Raw genomic sequence first — 13254 nt, 5'->3', positions numbered from 1 at the left:
TCTCCTCTCAACCTCCCAACTTTTCTTGCAAGACAAATAGACTTGCCACCACTCATTTCCTTTCTTTTTCCTTTGGAAGCAGCTACAACAGCCACAGGCGGTGCCTTGTCTTCTAAAGATTTAATATACCTGCCACATAAAAGCCAAATTCTTCCATGCTGCACTTCCAAGAAGGACAAAAAGAAGAGAAGCCTTCAGATCAGACAAGCTTCCTTGAAAATCAAGTTAAAGAGATTGTCCCTTTAACAACTATACCCATACACCTGGAAAACAGGTGAAAGTAAATTAAAAAGTGGGGCTACAGTACATAACAACAGAAAACTTCTTTAACCGGACTGGTATGCAGGGATGTCTCCATGTAGCTGCTCCCTTCTGTAGTAGCCAAGGAATGATAGCCTGTAACAGATGTCGGAGTGCAGAACTGCTGTAAAATGCTTCTGTTATGTTTTCAACTTATGAGCTGCCACTCAGTTTCAGGAGGAACATTCCCTAAAGCCTGCAGGCACCTCAGAACCAAGAAGGAATACTATTTCAGACACAAATGCCAAAGGCAGCATCTTCAACAGCTCTTTACTCAGTGCTGCTGAGCTGGATGTATAGTAAGAGAGGATTCATTCATCTGAACTATGCAATCCTGTTAATATGTGTTTGCCTGGAAATGCTCAAGGGTCATTTACAATCTGTTACAGCTTAAAAGAAAGGCTTGAAAGGTAGACAAGCATGAGCTCTAACTTAAATAGATGTTAAGTAAGCCCTTCCAAAAGCTACTTCTGAAATATTGCAAGAGTTTTATCACACAGGAAAAGTCCCTTCCAGGTTACAAACTCTAAGTGAACTCAAGTGCTGCATTTTCAGTAGTCTTGCAACATTTTCTTTCTCCTGAAAAAGCATGCATTGTTTTCTGTCCAACATCATGATTACAGAGCAGCTGACTGGTATGGTAGTTTTATTTCATGACTGATTAAAACCATCTTGATAATTTACTGAGAACGTGAAGTCTGATCCCAGACATTTTGGCCAATACTAAGCTTACTCACCTTCTGCTTTTGAAGTCTCCTGCTGTCCATTTGTCTACTGAATCTGTGTCCTCAAGATCTCCTCTCCAAACAGCTACAGCTGAAGATAATTTTCTTACATGCATGACTGAAGCCTCTCTACCCAGGCAAAATCCAAGGCAAATACTGTAGAACTTTCTTTGCTTGAGCACACAGCTGATACTAGTGGGTCAGTGCTGAGAAAAGTATGCAATGTTATTACCAGATGACTAACAGGTGCAGAAAAACCAGCACCTTCGGTACTAGAAGAGTTTCTATTGCTGCATTTCCTCACGGAGGCAACTACCTGCATTATTTCGGCATGCTCTCCCTACCCACACGAACTAGAACAGTGGCCTTTTAACGAAGCAGCGAGATGCCTCTGAACGCTTGGCACACCCACCACACGAGGGAGCCCTTGGCTGCTGTTTCCCATCTGAGCCATCGAACACCCAACGCAACGGCTTGAGCAAGATACCTTTCTGAAGCAACTGTGAAGACTACCCCTGCTAAGCCTGCACGTTGTCTGGAATTCTTAAAGACATTCCACGAGACAAGAAGCAATTAGAGCCAAAACGAATACTACAATCAGCTGAACTCTCAAACCTTTTCAGTATGTGCTCAAGCTTCTTAGAAGGTAAGACTGACTTATGTGAAACAAACTGATTCATTTTAAGGAGCAAACAAAAAAAAATGGTTTATAAGTTCCAGTTCCCCTCATCTACTTACTGATCTCCTTAACAGATAGGAGTAACAGAAGAAAAGTAGCCCTGCTAACTGAGTGCTATCAATGCTTATTCTTAGAAGAACCTAGAACTATCATCTGTTTTCAAATGATCAGTAACAAAGTCTTGCAAGTGTTTTCAAAGGGAATATCGTTCCTTCAGTTTTAATAGCTGTGATTAACAAGAACTACTCAGTATTGCAGATCAGTAGTTGCAGAAAACACACCATTTCTCACAGTAGTTGGAAAATACACATAGGAAAAGGATACGCACAGAGAAGCTCACATTTTTATTACTTTAAACTGAAATATGTTTCCACAAGGTAATTCTTATAGGAACACAGCAAGATTCTTCCAGAAGGAAGCTTTTTTTGTTTAAAAAAAGAGGATGGGGGAATAATAATGCATCTTGCTACAGATCCAAGATTTAATAACCATTGTGCAGCAACATTAGGCTTCAAATGCACTTTAAAAAAGGCTATGGCTTAACCCGCATGAAGCAGGTACCAGGCAGGCACTAGGAAGACCACAAGAAAAAAAAAAGGCAACTTATCTTCAACAGCTCCAGAAAGTTGGAAGACAGGAAAGAATTCAGATTACAAGTCCGCATCTGTTTTAGTCAGTTTTATACCAAATGGCTCAAATAAGAAAAAGTAAAAACAAAGTAATTGAAACAGGTGGTCAATAGTGTGGAAAGCTTGAAGATAACATGGCTGTGCCTTTGACAACTCTGGGAATTGGTTAATTTTCAAAAATTGTTAAAGGGATCATACAATGAAATTGCAGGATCTGAGCTGTATTTGTTGTTCTCCCTTTACATATGGATTAAAGCATTACATCGCTAAAACCAGAGGCTTGCACATTTTTCCTCTGCTGCCTTCTATAACTTTCTATCTACTACTCACACTTTGCATACTCCAGGAAGACAAAAAAATCCATACAGAATAGTTATAAATCCTTTCCTTCACTTATGCACAAAACCCATGATTTCAGCCTTGTAAATCTGTATTGCAGGAACTTCTAGTTGAAGTATACCATAATGAAAGAAAATATGTATAAATACAGTGCTTTCATATAGCAAAATACAGATCTGAAGAATGTTCCTCACATGTAATTAAGGTCTTGTTTATAGAACGCAATATACTAGCTGCTTCAATACATAACAGACCAACCATGATCCAGTTAGGACCATCTGCAGCTTCAAGTCTTATTGCTTAGCACTCTGCTTGTGGTGGCTGAAAGGATGTACTCATTTCTGTAGGGATACCCAGATCCTTATAATCTACACAACACCCTTGGAGCGAAAGGGCTTCAGGGTGTGCAGGTCAGTATCACTACGACCTAAACTGAAGCCAACTTCGCTACAACATGCCTTGATGATTATAAATACTATGCACTAATCTCACAGCACAGGTACCCTGAAAGGCAGTGATGCCTATACAAACTTCAGATTACTTGAGGTCTCTTAAAACACACTGGTTTCCACTAGAGTTAACATTTATTCAAACAGCTGGCCTAGAATCACTAGAACATAACAGCAAAATGTATCTACAAGCACCTATGAAAGAGTAAGCAGTGATCAAGACATGCTGAACGGGCAGTGTGGGGACTCCCAAGCTGAAAGCAAAAAGTTCTAGAGCTCTGCTAAAAGCACACAACATACTCCACATCACTACAGGACCAGTGCCAATTTGCAAGACCTGACACTTTCACAAGCTTCTTGTAAATTACTGCAATTACGGACAAAAGTGAATTTTAATTTGCCCACAGAAAAGTGCAGGAAGATGTATATTGCATTAATCCCCATCAAAAAGCAGTGTTTGCTGAAAAGCAGTGATTTAATGATGTTTTGAATCACTACATTCAGAGGTCCCTCATCATATTTAGCCTTATAAAAAGGTTTTCTGTTCTAAAACATAAGTTGTTGCTTATGCTTTATATGGAGAGAGGCTCATCAATTCAGGTCAATATACAGATGAATAAACTTTGACCATTTCAAAGCCAGCTTGTTTATACAGTGTCAATAGTAAGAACTGATTAGCTAGGCAACTTAACTGAATCCCTGGCACTGACTATGCAGGTTTAATCAAATGGGGGGGGGGGGGTGCTGGGGTTCTACCTTTTTATTTGTAAAAACAAAACCTATAAACTTCTGAAAGGCCAGTGTCATGCCTTCAGAACCCTGAAAAGCAAGTGGAAGTGCAGAGACAATCAAGTGCTATCTTGAGTAACGTAAGATGAAAGGAGTTCTTTCATCTCCACCTGCTTGCACGACTTATTTCCAGGAGACATGCAAAGTGCAATAGATCAGGCAGCTTACTGTGAAAAAGCACAGTAAATGCCACAAAGTCTCTTTCAATAACATTTAATAGCAATATACAGAATCAGAGAAGGGTAACTTATAGGATACAATTATTAACAGGCTTAAGACAAGTCTCCACTAGTAGTGCTCTGGATCCACACATATGGCTTATTTGAAAATTTAACTCCTTCAGGATTATTCCTGCAGTCCAAACAGGATAGTACTCCAATCACCCACTAAGTAGGCCAACAATCTGCTATCGTACTTTCTTCCAATAAGCACACAAAGTTCAAAACTGCTTCACTACCGTTGTGCTACAACACACCGAGCCCCTAGGCCACATCAGACTGCATTTTAACAGCTGCAGAGCTCAAACCATAGACTATCATGAAAATTAAAAAGCTGATGTTAAGAAGAACCCTCCCCTTCATGCCCACCTCCAGAAAATCTATGCTTCAAGATCTTAAGCAAGTTGCTTCAAAGAGATCAAAGTCACCATATAAATACAAGCTTGCCTCCAATCCCATTTGGTTTTTATTCTTGATTTCACATTTTAGTCAAGTTCTGCACAGGGCATCCTGCTGGCAAGACAGTTTGGCTGGCAACGCCTTTTCTCCACATCCCTACCCAAATGAGAAACTGTCAGGCTGCCAGAACTTATTTCTTATCTCAGCACAGCACTAAGCAACAGCTAGCAAGAACCCCGACCTCTCAGACTCAATACCCCACAAAAGAGCAGCCAGCTTCAGCTAGCTCCTCCTTTAGCTGCCAGACTACTCTACTACACTCCCACCCTGAGTGCACTCAGAACCTTGCAGAAACATCTGACAGATTAGATATGACTGCAAATAAACACATTGGGAGTAAAGGCTGAGAAGGAAAGAGATGGGGAGTTTCACAAAAACAGCAAACCTCTTGGAAAGTGGCAAAGTTGCAGTGGTCTGTTCATTCATGTGGGCTTCCCTGTAAGAGGCACTTGTGCCCTACCATCCTCAAAATTTTCACTTTTTGTCACAGAATGTTTAAATCATCCTACACTGTATATAAATAGTCACTCTGCAGACTAAGTCACTCCACAGATGCACCATAGTATCTGTCTCCTCTTGCTTCCTCTGGGAGATGAAGAAAATTGAAAACTACTTGCCTAAGTTTGTTGTCTCCTAACCTCGCCTCCACGTACAGTACTTCAAGGCAGCAAAAAGTACAGAGTGTAAGATTACAGCATAAGTACATGACAATATTTCTTCCCATACTCCCATGAAGGTTAGTTTAGATGCCCTAGAATTAGTCTTACATTAAGGCTGAAATGAAAGATTTAGGGTTCAAGAGTAAGCCAATACTGTTCAAACCAACAGTGACAGGAAACTGCTCACCCTAGGCGGAACAATGAGATCGCTCTGAAACTTACTGTTCACATACAGAAAGAGTCAGAAGTTTGCAGCAGCACTGACAAAGTGTAAGGTTTCCAACAGCTCTGCTCTTGCCAGACAGACATAACATGGGTATGATAGAAGCAGAGCAAGCTACAGAAGTCAAGGAGTTTCACATGTTCTAGATTGAAGCAGCCAAACAACACTTTCTACTGCCTCCACAGAAGACACACAGTATCTTTCCCTTGATTACCTGAGGACTGCTGTAAGAGTCAAGGCAAGCAAAAAACCTATCACTGAGGCATCAAGTGTTTTACCCATGGTCTACTGAGACAGAGCACCTATCCACAGAAAAAATTCTCCTCCAACTCCCAGCCTCAGTTCTTCGGGCAGATTACAGTTCAGCATTGTCACCAGGTCCTTCCTTGCACTCTGCACTACAGGAGACTACTCTTCACTGTCAGATCGTTATGCAGTCCCTCCTAACATTCCACTGACTGTATGCATATACATTAGTCAATTCAGTGTTTGCACTGTTACTAGAATTATTACTGCTGTTAACAACATAAGCTTAACTCTGAACACATCAAGTCCAACTCATGTTTTCTTCTGTGACCAACCCAGAATCCTTTGCATTTGTTACCATGGTTCTTCAAGAATACAGAAGACACAAGAAATTTCAGTATTAACTACTAAAAAATATTTCTGTACAAACTGTAATTGCAAACATACTGACTACAACTGCATCAACAATTTTCTGGAAATGTTCAACTTCTACAGCAACTTTTTTGAACTGTAGTTCTAGACATTGAACTGTAGTTCCAGATACCTCCTATGTTAGTGCAGGTGCAAAATGCAGCATACATGCAAAACAGCAACGGGACATTAGTATCTGCAGAGGGCAAGATAAAATATGCATAATTAAACAAGACATACGCCCATTTCGCTACGACTAAAGTTGATACGACAGAAGAAATAAATGTGACCCTTCCTCTATGTGCCTGTCCATCACTTTGTATTATTTCTAGATTGTAACTATGAAATTTTTAAAGGTCACATAATAAAACTTGAGGAATTTTACTCTGAGCCTATAATGTTGACCATAAAGAAAACACACTGCAATGTGACAGATAGCTGCCAGCCACACGCCAAACAGGGAATGCAGGTTTTCAGAAAAATGCGTGCAAGAAGATCAGGCTCCCAATGAACATATAAGCTTCACAGTAAGGCAGTTGGATCAAGTTTGAAAACCAGGCCCATAAACAGTGATCAGCAAGTGTCCCGAGATAGACTTCCTTCAGGTTTAGAAGGCAGGAAGTGATGCAAAAAAAACTTCAGGTGGGGAGTACCTGGCTCCTTGTACTAAATGGAACAGCCTGTTACCAGGGCTTCACAGCTACACAGCTCTGTGGATGTGAATTACAGTTCCAGGCTAGATGCCTAAACACATCCTGCCTCCTTTTGTAGGAAGTACAAGCAGGCATGCTAAACCGCAAACAAAGTCTATGTATATGTATTATTGCTAGTTCAAAGACAAGAAAGTCTGACCTATTAAATGGATTCTCTGTTAAAGCTGTGAATTTTATAAGCATAGGTTTATTACAGTTAGGAGAACAGTACAAGAGCTTTGAAGCCAAGAAATTCTCCCAAATTTATGACATCTGATTTCAGCTATTTCTGAAATGAGAGTCTGAATTCCATGAAGTTTCAGTTTGGCTAACAATTCCACAAGCACTCCTGGGTAAGTGACAAAGAAACAAAGGCCTGAAATCATGGAGATTCCACAATGTGAAAACTAAGCATTTATCTTCCACACATACAACTGAATTTGCAATAAAGACAGTTGGCATTAAGTAGTGCAGTCTTTTTTGTAAGAACACCACATTGTAGTTTCTACCTATTTCAAGTTTCAGAAATATAGGTCTAGAAAATGCAGTTTGCCATACTAAGTCTTCACGTTTACATGGCAGCTACTACTGTCTCTTGCATTCTGCAAACAGCTACTAAACTCCTCTATCCTGTACAAGCAGAAAGCTTGTGGTTTAAAGGCTTTAAAGACTTTTAGACTTCACCCCATTTAAAGTATCATATTGCTTATAAAGTATTTTTAGCTTAATTTTTATAATTACACATGCATAACATTAGATTAAGCAAAATGTTACCTGCTTTTAAATATGTATAAGCACTTAAACTAAACAGTTATCTAGAGCAGCTGATAAGAATTCAGTTATGTTGCTTTCCTGAGACCAGGGTCTCGCACCTACTGTACATCTATAATTAGTTCATGTGGTTGCTTTGTATCTTGTGTTTACTTAGATACACCTGCATCAGTCCAAAGCATCCAAGAGTTAGCAGACTCAAGAAAACCTGGGCACAGTGACTCATTCCAGACATGCTCTCTGGTTAACAAGTGAAGATAAGTAACATTCATGCCTCAGTTCTCTGATACGTCTCTTGTCAATGGGATTCTCACATGAAGAGACTGTTCAGTACCCTTTAAAGTCTTCATTAGCATCAAGGTTTAATTTGTCTACCTTCTTTAAAACCGAACAGCAATCCGCTAATTTTAGCTTTTGCTGAGAACACTTCCAATGTTCTTCCCTCAGCTGACCAAGTAGACTTTACTTCTGCTACCAATGTTTGCCCCAACAGCAAACTGTGTCCATGAATTCCATGCTTGCAGATTACCAGTGAGAACATCCTGCAGTTCTGCTTTCTCACCTACCTCCTTCATAAATAAACCCTTAGATAACAATCAGTAAGGGACCAAACTTTGACAGTACACTGCAAGGAACTATAGTCATTGGCTGAAACAGTCAAGATGTTTTAAGAAATTCCACTCCATGGAAAAAGCATTACTGAAACTACTAGAGCAGGCCTTTAAAAACAGGGCTTCAGACTGCTCACATGAAATTCATAAGTGAACTCCGTGATGCTTCCCTTCCCTCCAATAGGTTTTCCAGAGGCAGGGAGGCCCTCAGGTTGAACTCATCCGACTACTAAAGTGTGCACACAGCTTCATGGAACTGGGACACTGTTATAATGCAATCTAGTATTGCAGTTGCGACCACAGACTGATTATTAAGTAATAGGGTAGGAGATAATTTGGTTCAGATCCACAGGACACTGACAAGTATTCAGGCCAAGATGGCAACAGCCATCCTTGATCACTCTGAATTCAAACACATGGTATTGGTGACCCAGTATGAAGCAGGCCTCTCCATATCTTAAAATTTGCTAGTGGATCGCATCACTGGCATACAGACTGGGACTCTTGCAACTGCCAGCCAATATGGGCAGATAGATCAGAATTTTTTGTTTTCTTCATCAAAAAAATGTTTCACTGCTGAGAAATGGTTCAGGATCACCTGCATGTCTCATTTTATTCACCGATGCAGATATTACCAGATTTCTAAGCATTCCTCTACTGCTTAGTCTGATCTGCTTGGCAAACAGCTCAGTTCTAGCATGTCATAATGGAAGCTTCACCTCACAAAGACAGAGGATGCATCCAATCCCGATATGGACCAACTTGAATTAGACAGTCAAAGGCAGACCAAAACTGTGCCCATTACCAATTCTCATTTAAAGTTTAGCCTGTATGAAAGTATTTCAGCCTCTACTCTCCCGTGAACTTCTCATGAATTAAAGGTATTAACCATGTATCTAGTACTCATGACAGTTCATTTAAAATTAAAAAAATACTGTTTTAACACAGGAATTAAACCAACCTAACTCAGAAATTAGTGCCAAATCTCTTCCTTGGCAGAAACCTGGTAACAATCCCTGTTCTGCATAGTAGAAACAAAAGGAAAACTTACTTTTCAATAACTCTGTAGAAAGCCTGAAAAGTATTATGAACAGGACTGAAACCAGAGCAATCTCTCCCCAACATCCACAAACACAAAGTAATCTTGCTCCAGGCTACTTAAATCAGAAGTATTGCTCCCAATGCAGTTATAAGCTCAAGATACCACATTTCTCAGTCTCATTTATACTAAATATATACTAAATATATAGTATTTATATATTTATATATATAGTATACTAAATATATAAATAGTATACTCATTTATACTAAAACCTTTTGGAACAAGACTGATACAATGTTTTTGCTGGCAGCTGAATGTATGCCTCAAAGCTGAGAAGCTACTCTGATAAGCTAGAAACACCAACTATCTCAAATAGTTCCAACCCTGGATTTCTTACCTACTAAGTAATTTAAATTCAGGATCCTTAGGCATTACTTTATGCTATACATAAAGACATCACACCTTCGGACAAGAGGTCTGCAATCTAAGTTTTTCTGCATTCTATTCCCAGGTAAGGAGTCTTGACACTAGCAGCAATATAAGCTCCTAGCACACAGAACATCAAAACCATTGCATGAGGATGTGGACAACTTGCACATCCATCATCAAGACCTTGAGGCTCAGTTTTGTGCCTGCAGCAGCCTCTTAATTGGGAGAAGCATGTTAATACTTAGAAACTTTAACAAGTAACACTAAATATGTGAATGCAGATCTGCAAGACAGAGAAACACTTTGAATAGCCATTCCACTACCTGATCAAGTACCGGTTCCATCTTTCCACTCCCAGAACAAAAGGTTAGGAAACAGCTATGTAAAGGACCTTTTCTTTCAAAACCAGTACTGAAGTCATTACCTATAGAGACAGGCCTGTTTCCTGCACCAACCAGCCTACAGCTGAAAACAGCAATATGTGGCATCAGCCATCTAGTTTCTTTGGCACCCCCGACCATATTCAGTATTCTTCCCAGTGAAGAGCAGAGATTGCTTTGAGATTTGGTCAGCCCAGAAGGACTAGAAGCAGTGGTTTCAGTAGCCAAAGCTACCATGCTGAAGGAGGGTACCTCACAAATTTAACCATTCCACTACCTAATGTCTTAAGAGGAAGCCAACTGCTATGGTAGGAAGTGCCAGTCATTCAGATCCAAAAGGGAAGGGCAAAGCAACCTGGCAAAGTCAGCCAGAGACTATTGAATAAGAAGGAAACCAAAGGTCAATGCTGAGCTTCAAGCAGACCGTTAACCTGACTCACTCTGTGCCACTAAATGGTCCATACCCTCAGACGGGGTAAGCTGGCAGCAATTACTAACTGAAATGGGGAACAGCCATGAAGCTTAGACTACCGAATTCAACAAGACAGAGGTATACAGTTCTGGCAGTTAATCTTGAAGTCTTACTCTTCAGGCAGGATTCCCTCGTTTTGGGGGAACCGCTTTCAAATTACAAATTTTCTACAAAATATCAACACTTAAAAGAAATCCCATTCTTCATCTCGGAAGCACAGCATCTCCACTCTAGGCCTGAGTATGGACATTTCTCCTCTTTAGTTTCTACTTTGTAAAGCACTTAAGTCAAGCATAAAGTTGACTGATGCTGTATAGAGCTGAACTGCAGAAAGCCCAGGAAGTAAGGCCTGAGAATCCACCTTGTGACTGGGGACGCACAAGTGTAGTTTGATAGCAAAACTTATAGAGGACAACAGCCAAGACCTACAAGCAAGAGTGACCAATGCCAAAAACATCCTTTTACATGAAACAGGTAATTCCCATGCAATATGTGAGTACAAAAAATTACTCAGTCACAAATACAGTCTTCAGCATGCATCAAATAATGTCAGACAAAAGCATTCTCAAAAAAGATGGGCGATTGCCCTATGTCACTGAGCGTCAGGATTTTCACCAATTGTGTATTAGCAGAATGCAGATATGACCACTGGTAATTGAAGTACTTTGCATTATTCACTAAATGTATAAGCTCTGGCTAAAGTTACTTTCCCTGTCCAGCAGATAGGTGGTCAAATTTAGGAGAAGAAATCCCTAAGGTAGCTCGCTGTCCTCCACCTGAAGCAGATGCACTAAACACCTGGGACATATTCCTCTTGGTATCTTTTTGCTGCCAGATTCAGGTTTAGGCATCATCCCCTTGTACTGATGACACAGTGGTGACTGCATCAATGTGGGAAAAGGTGGCATAACTTTACTACCACACTAGAGAAACAACTGTGTCATCAAGACAAGAGAAGAAAGCATGTGCTACAAGACAAGTCCTTGGGTTGGTGCTAGAGCTGTCTGAAAGTTTTTAGGACTTGTCTGCCACTATTCATATACACAGTCCAGGAACACATCTCTCCAGCATATCCAAGCCATCAACACAACATGTGGCAGGGGCTGAAGCTACACAATCAGTGTCAACTGAAGCTTTTGCCTTCCCATTTGCTGCTCAAGGAACACTGAGTCACAGAGGTTTTTATTTAGTGTGAAAAAAGTGTCCATGTTCTGCCACTGAATTTCAGTAATAGGAAAGCATGGGCTTCCATCCCTTAAAGAGAACATGCAGCCTCAAAGAGGAGTGGCTTTAAACACACAGAAGCTAACCAGTACAACTCAGGAGTTCCAACCAAGAACTTAAGTTCAAGATGTATTCTTGAAAGCTGGGTATGTAAGGACACTGCAAAAAAGCACCAGGAAAAACTCAACATTTCTGAACGAAACTGAAGAAATGCCGACGTAAGTGGTACAGTGTCTTTTAATTCAAGAGTACTTAAGAGTTGAAAATAGAGGTGAGACAAACTGAATTTTGCCAGCTATCCCTTCATTCTTGTGCAAGAATCCATCGGGTTGTTCTTTTGAAGTTAAACAACTGGTCTAAATACATGACCTGTGCACCAGCTGTTGCTAAAATAATGTACTAACAGCACACAGTCGCAATGCAGTTCATACCTGCACTCTGACAGCACACGTTGATTGATTCAAGCGTGCATCTGAAAAACTGCTCAAGTGCTGCAATGCAAAAGCAGCTTTACCTATGAAGTAAAGTAACCTGCCATTTTCCCAAAGTACAAGTTTAATTACCTGTACCCCTGAAAACAGAGGTTTTGCATCAACTAGAACAAAGTAGTCATGACTCCAATGGAGTTCACTAGAAAGTCAAGTAAACCTTGCGTAAGTATCTGCTTTTCCACATTTTAGAGTCTTTGGAGAGAAGATTCAATCTCAGAAGATTTAAGTGTCCTGTTAGCATTCATAGCACTCATACAAACCTGGATGAAACAAATACACACACGTAACTTTCGGGTGTAGAATCTAGGTAACAATGAACCTAAGTTCCTTCTGACCAGCAACATCAGCACTGGTTTCCTCTGCCTTTATTCCATAATTTAAGAGAACTGAGAACACCAACTGACAGCTTGCTGCTTGGAAAATGAGAACATGCAGAAAGTCTCAAAACCAGCATACCTGTTATTTTGTCCCTGACAAGCTTACAGGATTCTGTCTCACCAACGCTGCCAAAAAGACTCTTCAGCTCATCTTGTGTCATGGTCTGCGGAAGGTAGTTTACTATTAAATTGGTCTTGCTGTCTTCCATGTTCCCAGAATCAACTGGTGATGAGCAATTGTTTATGGTGGTTGAACTATGGGCTGTGTTATTGAAAGTTGGTCCATTAGACAGCTGTGTTTCCATGGCAGCAATTATCTGCTGAAAAACAGAAAATAAGCACATTCAAAATTCATGTTTTGCCATCTATTAGGACAAGTCCAGGCAGAAAATCTAGAAAACCTGTTACTACGCAGAAATGGTATTGCCAGGGCCATACACTGCCTCTATATGCAAAAAAATATCCCACCAATACAGAAGGTTTTTATCTGTTAGTCAAGGCAACACTTTAAAAACTTACAGGCCAATAAAGAAGTTGACACCAAAGTCTTCTACAAGCTCTCAATGAAGTCAACACTCAAAGCTTAGTTTTCACCCCCACCCCCCCCCAATCTCTTCATTTAAGGGCACCACAGCCTTC

The 13254-nt window shown here is 40.3% G+C and overlaps 1 protein-coding gene across 3 annotated transcripts in view; it reads right to left on the bottom strand.

Annotated features, from left to right (window-relative positions):
* ELAVL2 (ELAV like RNA binding protein 2) overlaps positions 1 to 13254 on the bottom strand; it is an 82976-nt gene that overhangs the window by 30381 nt on the left and 39341 nt on the right. For 2 of the 3 annotated variants that reach the window (XM_080372701.1, XM_080372699.1), the window contains exon 2: positions 12695 to 12935. In XM_080372701.1, coding sequence (XP_080228827.1) covers positions 12695 to 12920 — 226 coding nt within the window. In that variant the 5' untranslated portion in view covers positions 12921 to 12935. The remainder of the gene's footprint in view (positions 1 to 12694; positions 12936 to 13254) is intronic. The other variant, XM_080372700.1, reaches the window with a different exon arrangement.

This window comes from Falco punctatus (assembly GCF_963210335.1).
Source record: "Falco punctatus genome assembly, chromosome: Z".
Classification (NCBI taxonomy): domain Eukaryota; kingdom Metazoa; phylum Chordata; class Aves; order Falconiformes; family Falconidae; genus Falco; species Falco punctatus.
The sequence above is the reverse complement of the archived record's forward strand: the minus strand, read 5'-3'. Positions and strand labels throughout refer to the sequence as shown.